Below are 12,216 nucleotides of genomic sequence, written 5' to 3'. Positions count from 1 at the left end.
TGGAACAGTTTGGAGGGCTCAGAAGAAGACAGGAAAATGTGGGAAAGTTTGGAACTTCCTAGTGACTTGTTGAATGGCTTTGCCCAAAATGCTGATAGTGATATGGACAATAAAGTCCAGCTGAGGTGGTCTCAGATGGAGATGAGGAACTGGAACAAAGGTGACTCTTGTTATGTTTTAGCAAAAAGACTGGCAGCATTTTGTCCCTGCCCTAGAGATCTGTGGAACTTTGAACTTGACAGAGATGATTTAGGGTATCTGGATTACAGGTATCTAAGCAGCAAAGATTTCAAGAGGTGACTTGGGTGCTGTTAAAGGCATTCAGTTTTATAAGGGGAGCAGAGCATAAAAGTTTGGAAAATTTGCAGCCTGACAATGTGCCAGAAAAGAAAATCCCATTTTCTAAGGAGAAATTCAAGCCAGCTGCAGAAACTTGCACAAGTCATGAGGAGCCGAGTGTTAATCACCAATACAACGGGAAAAATGTCTCCAGGACATGTCAGAGACCTTTGCAGCAGTCCCTCACATCAGATGCCCAGATGTTTAGGAGGAAAAAATGATTCTGTGGGCTGGGCCCAGGGTCCCTCTGCTGTGTTCAGTCTAGGGACCTGGTACCCTGCGTCCCAGCTGCTTCTGTCATGATAAAAAGGGACTAAAGTACAGCTCAGGATATTGCTTCAGAGGGTGGAAGCCCCAAGCCTTGGCAGCTTCCATGTGGTGTTGGGCCTGTGGGTGTACAGGAGTCAGGAACTGAGGTTTGGGAATCTCTGCCTGGATTTCAGAGGATGCATAAAAACACCTGGATGCCCACACAGAAGTTTGCTGCAGGAATGGGGCTCTCATGGAGAACCTCTGCTAGGGCAGTGCAGAAGTGAAATGTGGGGTCAAAGCCTCCACACAGAGTCCCCACTGGGGCACCACCTAGTGGAGCTGTTAGAAGAGGGCCACCGTCCTCCAGACCCCAGAATGGTAGATCCACCAACAGCTTGCACCATGCACCTGGAAAAGCCGCAGACACTTAGTGACAGCCCATGAAAGCAGCGGGGAGGGGGGTTATACACTGCAAAGCCATAGGGGTGGAGTTGCCCAAGGCCAAGGGAGCACACCTCTTGCATCAGTGTGACCTGTATGTGAGACACAGAGTCAAAGGAGATCATTTTGCAGCTTTAAGATTTGACTGCCCCACTGGATTTCGGAATTGCATGGGGCCCGTAGCCTCTTTGTTTTGGCCAATTTCTCTCTTTTGGAATGGGTGTATTTATCCAATGCCTGTATCCCCACTGTATACAGGAAGTAACTAACTTGCTTTTGATTTTATAGGCTCATAGGTGGAAGGGACTTGCCTTGTCTTGAATGAGACTTTGGACTGTGGACTTTTGAGTTAATGCTTAAATGAGTTAAGACTTTGGGGGACTGTTGTAAAAGTATGACTGGTTTTGAAATGTGAGGACATGAGATTTGGGAGTGGCCAGGGGTAGAATGATATGGTTTGGCTGTGTCTCCACCCAAATCTCATCTTGAGTTCTCAGGTGTTGTGGGAGGGACCCAGTGGGAGGTAACTGAATCATGGGGGCAAACCTTTCCCCTGGTGTTCTCGTGATAGTGAATCACAAGATCTAATGGTTTTAAAAATGGGAGTTTCCCTGCACAAGCTCTCTTCTCTTGTCTGTTGCCATGTAAGACATGCCTTTCACCTTCTACCATGATTGTGAGTGCCCCCCCGCCCCACCAGGGATGTGGAACTGTAAGTCCATTAAACCTCTTCCTTTTGTAAATTGCCCATTCTGGGGCATGTCTTTATCAGCAGCATGAAAATGAATAGGGTATTTACCAACTTGCATATTTTTAAGTGAGCATGAATTAATTTGCTCACCAAGAAAACATGAAAAAAAGCTTGTGATGCATCCAAGAACAAGTGAAAGAGCAGACAAAATTAGTATCTTTTTCTTCAACCAAGCTACAAATTCAGTTTGGTGTTTTAAATTGAAGAAACATGGCAAACCATACTTTTTTTTAAATTGTGTTTTGTGCCCAAATGTTCATTTAATCCCTCTCACATTAACTCATTCGTATGCCTGGCTGATTATTTGCCCTTTGTTTACATATATACATATCTCTGTGTGTGTGTGTGTGTGTGCGTGCGTGCACGCATGCACGCATGTGTATGGTAGTTGCGTATACGTGCTCAAGAGAGGGAGCCTTGAACAAAAAAGGCAATTTGCTTCAGGTTCATTTGGATTCTTCAGAGGTAGAAAAAGGATTTAAATTATTATCTAATGACTTAGATTAATACCTGCATTACAGTCCTCATTCTAAATTTATTTATTTTCCTCACTCCCATTTGAAACATGGGGGACAATAAATACATTAATTAAATAGCCAAAAAGCTTAAATGATTAATTGTTAATGTTTCCAAACTGATGGGATTGAAATCAACACTATTTAATATTTACTGGGCATTTAACTACAGCTAGGTATTATATCCAAAGTACTTATAATCTAATGAAGGAGACAGAAGTAAGCAAGTGCTAAACACTACAACAGAGGACTGCACAGAGTGAGGGACACAGGCCAGTCAAGGGTTCAGGGATGACTTCTGGAGGAGATAGTATTGGAGCAGAACTAAGACTAGAATTTTCTTCTCCTTAATTTCCTACTTTCACATACATTTAATACATCCTTCATTTATTGATAGTAAATAAAGACCAACTCCAGGTTTACCCAGATCCTATAAGAAGTATCCAATTAGGATTTGTGCTTTATCTGTGTGTTTTCAGAATACCCCATGTTAACCCTGTAATAGTGTTACTCACACTGTAGGGTAATTGCTTATTCCCCTATTAGATTTGGGAATTCCTTGACAGCAGGGAGTATCTTGTTTATCATGAAATCCCCAGCACCCAGCACAGTGCCTGAAATACAGGCAAGCTCAAAAAATAATTGTTACTGTTCCATACATACTAGTAGTCTTTATTCCTCAACTTACAAAACTTACTTTTTGATTCCTTACCTTTCTTTAGTATAACTTTCAAATTCCAGAAATTATTATGAGACAAAACTCTACATACGTGTTCAGTTGCCTGTAATTGTTAATAAAGACAGTGAAATCAAAACGGTAAGCACCTGGTTTTATTGCTAACAGTCTGTATAGCTGGCTAGTGTTACTGACTGAATGTTTACATTTGCATAAATTCCTATGTTGAATCCCTAACCCCAATGTGATGGTGTTTGGAAATAGGACCATTGAGAAATAATTAGGCTTAGATGAGGTCATGAGAGTGGGGCCCTCATGAGATTAGTGTCCTTATACGTAGAGACATCAGAACACTTCCTCTCCTGGTCACAGAGCACAGACTGAAATAGTGGCTGCTTACAAGCCAAGAGAAAATGAAATCTACCTTGCCAGCATCTTGATCTTGAACTTCCCAGCCCCAGAACAGGGAGAAATAAATTTCTGTAATTTAAGCCACTCAGTCTATGTTATTTGTTATGATAGCTCCAACAGACTAATGAAGATTTTAGTACCAAGAAGTAGGGTGATACTTTTAATGATGATAATGATTATTGCTGGTGACAATACATAAGTCAGTGGTCCAGTTCATTTTAGACTTCTAATAAGGCATTATTGGATATGGCTAATAAAAATGCTTTGATTAGACTGACAGTTATACAAGTATATAGTTACTTGAATTTTTAAAACCCTAATATTTAGCAATAATAATATACAAAAATCACAAGTCATGGGAAGTAAGAATTCTTTTAAACTGAAAGAGACAGCCCCACTCTAGAATCATCAGTTGGTCTAACTTACTTTGTTTTTGCCTCCTTTAATAAAGAAGGGTCATCTGTGGCCAAATACACTCTTTTTTTGTCCACTTGCATTCTGCGTGCAAGAAGCTGAAAATGTTCTTCAACATGCACCATGTACTCTTCAATGGGATGGAAGGCAGCTTCTGTTCCCACTTTGTCCGTGCGTCTGACGTGGACTCTGGGGGAGAAATTCAGATTCTGCTGGTAATGTACTGACACTGGGTGCTTTCAGGGTACTTAATTTATACCCCTACTTATGGTGGCATTATATGCATTTTTAACAGATTTTTCATTTTAACCATTAGAAAAAGTAAAACACATAGTATTTTAAAAACTCAAAAATACATATTCTAAATATATTTGCAGGCTAAACAATACAAGTGGAATTAGAAAGTAAGTAAAGCCTTTGAAGAATGATTTCTTATAGAGAAAATAATTCATATCTTAGGAATAAATGGGAGATTCCAGAGTTGCATTTCATACTAGGCAGCAACCAGCTGTCTGGAAAAAAACTGAATATAACTTAAGATTTTTGTTACCAGGATGATACCAGGATTCACAGCTGTTACTAAAGAACATTAGAGATATTATTTGTAAAGTTCTGATGCCAAGGGTTTTCCTCTTTATTTTACCCTGTAGAGTCACCATAACTGCCAGCTTGTAGAACTTAAAGTTGTCCCAGGAAAACACTGACCTGGATGAACTTTTATAGCACCGTTAAGACCGGCAAACCTTTTAATATTTTAAGTAAATGAAGCCGATTCCAGCCCTTCTGTTGTGGGCATAATGAATTTCCTATCTCTGTTTTTCACCATATCAAATGAGTGCAGATACTGATTTCATCTGTCATATTTAAGAAAAGCCCCAAAACTGTAAAATTGGGGAAACAGATTCACACTGCCCTGTACTGAATAAGGCACTGACTCCCACAGTATTCTCTCTCCTCCCATCTTAGTGTTTCCAAAGTCACTTTTTTTTTTTTTTTTTTTTTAAGACAAGGTCTTGCTCTGTGGCACACATTTTCAGAACATTTTCAGCAGTAGCGTGATTACGGCTTACTCCAATCTCTGTCTCCCAGGCTCAAGTGATCCTCCCACCTCAGCCTCCTGAACAGCTGGGACTACAGGCATGTGCCACCATGCCTGGCTAATTTTTGCTTTTTTTTTTTTTTTTTTTTGATATTGATGGGGTTTCAACCATGTTGCCTAGGTTGAGTTTTCTCAAACTTCCGGGCTCCAGTGATCCACCTGCCTCAGCCTCCCAAAGTGTTGTGATTATAGGCATGAGCCACTATGCCTGGCCCCAAAGTAATATTAATAGAAATAAAAATAACACTTTATTTCATAAATTAAAAGATCCTCCTGAAATCTTGCCTTCCCCACCCCACAAATTACTAAATCACTATTCATATGTAGAAAAAGGTAGATTTATATGCCTTTAGGTCACAGTATATGGGTATGCCTTAGGCCAAGCCTAAGGCCAGTTTTTTATTATGAATCTGGAGTGAAGGTTTGATTTCACTAGAGTTACTCTGCCATCTTCATGGCTATTCTTTGCTTTGCATTCCAGACTATAACCCAGATGTGGATAAAATCATATGGACATCTATTCTATCATCTTTTCTTTCCCACATCCTTCATAATCACCCTTTCTCTGGGGAAACTGGAATTGTTCAGTGTGCTCTACAGAGATGAAGTGGGCAGAACAAATGATTCCACTGAATTTCAATCAAAAGTTACATGAGAAGAAATACGATTTGATATTCTGACTTCACATGTACCTTCTTTAGGTCTAACACTTAGAATGGGGTCAATAACTTCTCTACATATGAAGACTAAGACACAAGGAAAGATGTGGGGTGGGAAATATGAAAATAAAAATAAAAAGAAGCTGGACATGGTGGTACATGCCTGCAGACCCAGCTATTATACTTGGGAGGCTGAGGTAGGAGGATCACTTGAGCCCAGGGTGGTCAAGGCTGCAGTGAGCCACTACACTTCAGCCTGGGTGACAGAGTGAGACCCTATCTCAAAAATAACAACAACAAAAGCCAAAAGAGAGCTGTGATAAGAGGAGAAAGAAGCAAAGGAAGAGGAGCACTGGAGACAGTAATAGAGCACTACCAAGAAACTTTCTCAGCTATTCTAAGTAAACAAACAAACAAAAAGAATAGTCTCCATGTGCCCTTAGGATAGCTCTAGAACCTCTGTTCTTTGGTGGGACTATAAAAATTGAACCATATATTGTAAAATTCACAATATGTTATAAAGATACATAACCCTAACTACTACATATCACAGTTTGAAGAAAAAATCAGATTCTTACCCAATAACTGGATGTTTGAAGCCAAGCTTCTTGGTGGCTTCTTCTATTTCTTTTTCTAGCCAAGGCTGTGGGCGGATCAAGTATTTGACAAACTGAGACACCCACCACACTGCAGGGTCACCATGCACTCGTATAAGTCGATCTGCGAGGTCTTCTGGTACAGCCAAAGGTAAATATGGAGGACGGGGATGAAGACTGTCTACAATAGGAAGCTCGACCACTTGAACATTTTTGTCCTTCACTTCACCTGACAATATCAAAACATATAATTGTTACTACATGGTATTCCTTATACATCTACCATTCAACAAGAACTTATTCTGAGTGCTTTCATCCTCATAGCAACTGTAAAGAAGTATAATCTTCACTTTACAAAAGAAGTTAAATAACTTGCTCAAAATACCAGAGCAAAAGTGACGGAGGTGAATTTCACATGCAGGTTAGTCTACCGCTCAAGTCTCTGGTCTTTTCTAAAAATTTCTATCATAACATGCTGTCATATCAACACCTCATGGTATCTAGAACTCAAAGTTATCTCATCAAAGAATGACAGTAGACATAGCCAGCTAGCAAAGTTCTGTTTTTTATTATTGTTTTGGAATTAGAAAATAAAGTGTTCTCAAAGCTTCTAGCTTTTCATTACAGCAAATTGCTCTTGCATTACTTTCATGACAGAACACAATGACTCTGGAAACACCTGAAGATTATAATTAAAACCCAATCATCTATATCTTTAAAAAAAAAATTAGATAATTCTAAAGTCTTTTTTTTTTTTTTAATCTATTGGAGGGAGATGAAGCAAGATGGCTGAATAGAAGCCTCAACCAATCGCTGCCCCCACCACAGAACACCAAATTTAACAACTATCTACACAAAAAAGCACCTTCACAAGAACCAAAAATCAGGTGAGTGATCACAGTACCTGGTTTTAACTTCGTATTGCTGAAAGAAGCACTGAAGAGAGTAGGAAAGACAGTTTTGGATTGTCTATGCCACCCCTTCCCCACCCCCATGCAGTGGCCATGTGGTGCAAAGAATCTGTGTGCTTGGGGGAGGGAGAGTGCAGTGATTGTGGGACTTTGCACTGGAACTCAGTGTTGCCATGTCACAGCAGAAAGCAACACCAGGCCAACTGGCAAGCAACACCCAGGCCATTAGCAAAGAACTCAGTCAATGCCCATGGAGGGAGAATTTAGATGTACCCTCGCCAGAGAAGAAATGTCCATCCCAGCGGTCGGAGCCTGTGTTTCAACAAGCCTCACCACTATAGGCTAAAGTGTCTTGGGGCCCTAAATAAACTTGAAAAGCAGTCTAGGACACAGGAACTGCAATTTCTAGGCAAGTTTTAGTGCTGGGCTGGGTTCGAAAGCCATTAGACCTACGGGGCATGTAACCTAGTGAGACACCAGCTGAGGTGGCCAAGGCAGTGCTTATGCCACCCTTTCCCTAATCTAAGACAGCACAGTTCACAGCTCCAAAAGAGACTCCTTCCTTCTACTTGAGCAGTGGAGAGGGAAGAGTAGAGGACTTTATCTTGCAACTTGGATACCAGTTCAGCCACAATGGAACAGAGCACCAAGTGGGCTCTTGGGGGTCCCTGATTCCAGGCCTTGGCTCTTGTAGGGCATTCCTGCACGTGCCTGGGCCAGAGGGGAGCCTAATGCCTTGAAGGGCAAGTCCCAGGCCTGGCAGCATTTACCACAAGCTGACTGAAGAGCCCTTGGGCCTTAAGTGAACATGAGCAATAGCCTGGCAATAATCCCTGTGGGCCTGCAGTGGCCACAGGGAGAGACTCTTTTGCCTATGAAAAGAGGAGTGAAAAGTGGGAAGCACTTTGTCTTGTGGTTTGGGTGCCAGCTCAGCTGCAGGAGAACAGAGGACCAGGTAGGGTTCTAAGGTTACCAACTCCAGATGCTGGTTCCCAGATGGCATCTCTGGACCTGCCAGGGGCCCAGGGGAACTCACTGTCCTAAAGCGATGGATAAAAGCCTAACTGGCTTTGCCACCTGCTCATTGTAGAACCCTAGAACTTTGGGCCAACACAGGAGGTAGCCAGGTAGTAGTTACACTGGGCCTTGGGTGAGATCCAGTGCTATGCTGGTTTCAGGTCTGACCTAGTGCAGTTCCAGTGATGACAGCCACAAAAGTGCTTGTGTCACCACTCCCCCAGCTACAAGAGGCTTGGAGCACAGAATCAGAGACTCCATTTGTCTGGGACAACGTAAGGGAAGAGAATAAGAGTCTCTGCCTGGTAATCCAGAGAATTCTTCTAGACCTTATCTAAGACCACCAAGGTAGTACCTCTGCAAGTCTGTAAGAACCACAGCATTACTGGGCTTGGGGTGCCCCCAAATGTAGATATGGCTACAATGACCAAAATCGGATCACAACACCCAATTCCCTTCAAATACCTGGAAAGCCTTCCCAAGACAGGTACAAAAAAGGCCAGATTGTGAAGACTACAATAAATACCTTCAATGCCCAGACACCAATGAACATCCACAAGCATCAGGACCATCCAGGAAAACATGACCTTAAGAAACAAACTAAATAAGGGACCAGAAATCCTGAGGAGACAGAGAGCTATGTGACCTTTCAGACAGAGAATTCAAGAGAGCTATTTTGAGGAAATGCAAAGAAGTTCAAGATAACACAAAGAAGGAATTCAGAATCCTATCAGATAAAGTTAACAAAGAGGATGAAACAATTAAAAGGAATCAAGCAGAAATTCTGGAGTTGAAAAATGCAACTGACATACTGAGTCTCTTAATAAAAGTCAACAAGCAGAAGAAAGAATTGGTAAGTTTAAAGACAGCCTATTTGAAAATACACTGTCAACAGAGACAAAAGAAAAAAGAATGAGAAACAATGAAGCATGCCTATAAGATCTAAATAATAGTTTCAAAAGGGCAAATCTAACAGTTATTGGCCTTAAGGAGGAGGCAGAGAGAGATAGGAACAGAACGTTTATTCAAAGGGATAATAACAGAGAACATCCCAATTCTAGATAAAGATATCAATATTCAAGTACAAGAAAGTTATACATCAACCAGAGTTAACCCAAAGAAGACTACCATTCAAGGCATTTAATAACCAAACTTCCAAAGGTCAAGGATGATGAAAGGATCCTAAAAGCAGCAAAATAAATAAATAAATAAATAACATACCATGGAGCTCCAATATGTCTGACGGCAGACTTTTTAGTGGAAACATTACAGGCCAGAAGAGAGTGGTATGACATAAACTACTGAGGGAAAAATTTTACCCTAGAATAGTATATCCAGTGAAAACACCCTTCAAGCTTTAAGAAGAAATGACTTTCCCAGACAAACAAAAAAATGAGACATTTCATCAACATCAGACCTGTTCTACAAGAAATGCTAAAGGGAATACTTCAGTTTTAAAGAAAAAAGATATTATTGGGCAATTAAAAAATGATCTGAAGGTACAAAACTCACTGGTAATACTAAGTACACAAAAAAACCACATAATATTACAACACTGTAATTGTGATATGTAACCTATTGATATCTTAAGTAAAAGACTAAAAGATGAACCAATCAAAAATAACTACAGCAACTTTTCAAGACATACTTGGTACCGTAAGATATAAATAGAAATAACAGAAAGGTAAAAAGTTGGTGGGACAAAGTACAGAGTATTTATTAGACTTCTTTTCGATTGCATGTTTGTTTACCCAATCAGTGCCAAATTGTCATCAGTTTAAAATAACGAGCTATAAGTTATTTGCAAGCCTCATAACCTTAAATAAAAAAACATACAGTGAATACACAAAAAATAAAAAACAAGAAATTAAAACATACCACCAGAGAAAATCACCTTCACTAAAAGGAAAATAGAAAGGAAGGAAAGAAGGAAGAGAAGACCACAAAACAACCGGAAAACAAGTAACAAAATGGCAGGAGTAAGACCTTACTTATTAATAATAACACTGAATGTAAACAAGCTGAATTCTCTAATCAAAAGACATACAGTGGCTGAATAGATAAGAAACACAAAATTCAATGACCTGTTACCTACAAGAAACATACTTCACCTATAAAGACACGTGGACTAAAAATAAAGGGATGGAAAAAGATATTTCACGCCAATGAAAACCAAAAAAGAACAGGAGTGGCTATACCTATAACAGACAAAATAGATTTCAAGAAAAAAACTACAAAAAGGGACAAAGAAGGTCATTATATAATGATAAAGGCATCAATTCATCAAGAGGATATAATAATTGTAAATATATATGTACTCAACATTGGAGCACCCAGATACATAAAGCAAATATTATTACAGCTAACGAGAGAGGTAGACCCCAATACAGTAACAGCTGGAGATTTCAACATCCCACTTTCAGAACTGGACAGACAGAAAATCCACAAAGAAACATCAGACTTAATCTGTACCACAAACCAAATGGACCTAATAAATACCTATAGAACATTTCATCCAATGGCTGCAGAATACACATTCTTCTCCTCGGCACATAGATAGTATGACAAGGACAGACCATAAATTAGGTCACAAAACAAGTCTTAAAACATTCACAAAATTGAAATACTATCAAGTTTTTTTTTTTTTTTTTTTTTTTGAGACAGGGTCTCACTCTTGCCCAGGCTGGAGTACAGTGGTGTGACCTCAGCTCACTGCAGCCTCTGCCTCCCAGGCTCAAGTGATCCTCCCACCTCAGCCTCTTGAGTAGTCAGGACCACAGATATGTGCCACTGCACCCAGCCTCAAGTATCTTCTCAGATCACAATGAAATAAAACAAGAAATCAATAACAAGAGAAATTTTGGAAACTATACAAACACATGGAAATTAAACAATATGCTCCTTAAATACCAGTGGATCAATGAAGAAATTAAGAAGGAAATTTTAAAAATTTCTTGAAACAAATGATCATGGAAACACAACATATCAAGACCTATGAGATACAGTGAAAGCAGTACTGACAGAGAATTTTATAGCAGTAAGTGTCTACATCAAAAAAGCAGAAAAACTTCAAATAAATGACCTAATGATGCATCTTAACCAGAAAACTATAGCAAATCAAACCCAAAATTAGTAAAAGAGAAGAATTAAGATCAGAGTAGAAATAAATGAAATTGAAACAATCATTAATGACCAAATGGGATTTATCCCAGAGATGCAAGGATGGTTGGGCATATGCAAATCAATCAATGAGACACATCATATCAACAGAATGAAGAACAAAAGCCATGTGATCATTTCAATTGATGCAGAAAAAGCATGTGACAAAATTCAACATCCCTTCATGATAAAAACTCTTAAAAAACTGAGTATAAAAGCAACGTATCTCAACATAATAAAAGTCATATACATAGATCCACAGCTAATATCACACTGAGTGGGGAAAAGCTGAAAACCATTTCTCTAAGATCTGGAACACAACAAAGATGCTCTCTGTCACCACTGTTATTCAACATAGCACTGGACATTCTAGCTACAGCAATCAGACAAGAGAAAGAAATAAAGGGTGTCCAAAATGAAAAGAAAGAAATCAAATTCTCATTGTTTGCACATGATATGACACTACATTTGGAAAAACCTAAAGATTCTACCAAAAAAAATTTAGAACTGAAAAATTTAGTAAAGTTGCAGGATACAAAATCAACATATAAAAACCAGTATTATTTCTATATGTCAACAGTGAACAACCTGAAAAAGAAATCCAAAACATAATCCAATTTGTAATAGTTACAAATAAAGTTAAATACCTAGGAATTAACTTAACCAAAGATGTGAAAGATCTCTACAATGAAAACTATAAAACACTGATGAAAGAAATTGGAGAGGACACCAAAAAATGGAAAGGTATTCCACGTTCACAGACTGGAAGAATCAATATTTTTAAAATGCCCATACTATCCAAAGCAATCTACAGATTCAATGCAATCCCTATGAAAATACCAATGACTTTTTCACAGAAATAGAAAAAAAAATCCTAAAACTTAAATGGGGATGTGGTGGCTTACGCCTATAATCCTAACACTTTGGAAGACCAAACCAGGAGGATGGCTTGAGGCCAAGGGTTTGCGACCAACCT

The 12,216-nt window shown here is 39.3% G+C and overlaps 1 protein-coding gene across 5 annotated transcripts in view; it reads right to left on the bottom strand.

Annotated features, from left to right (window-relative positions):
- FUT8 (fucosyltransferase 8 (alpha (1,6) fucosyltransferase)) overlaps nt 1-12,216 on the bottom strand; it is a 337,429-nt gene that overhangs the window by 21,092 nt on the left and 304,121 nt on the right. For all 5 annotated transcript variants that reach the window (XM_011994214.1, XM_011994219.1, XM_011994216.1 and 2 more), the window contains 2 exons: nt 6,136-6,382; nt 3,812-3,988 (listed from right to left, as the gene is read on the bottom strand). In XM_011994214.1, coding sequence (XP_011849604.1) covers nt 3,812-3,988; nt 6,136-6,382 — 424 coding nt within the window. The remainder of the gene's footprint in view (nt 1-3,811; nt 3,989-6,135; nt 6,383-12,216) is intronic.

The sequence above is a fragment of the Mandrillus leucophaeus genome, unplaced genomic scaffold, assembly GCF_000951045.1.
Source record: "Mandrillus leucophaeus isolate KB7577 unplaced genomic scaffold, Mleu.le_1.0 Scaffold448, whole genome shotgun sequence".
Taxonomy (NCBI): Eukaryota; Metazoa; Chordata; class Mammalia; order Primates; family Cercopithecidae; genus Mandrillus; species Mandrillus leucophaeus.
Note: the sequence above shows the minus strand (reverse complement) of the source record. Positions and strands in the feature narration are given on the sequence as shown.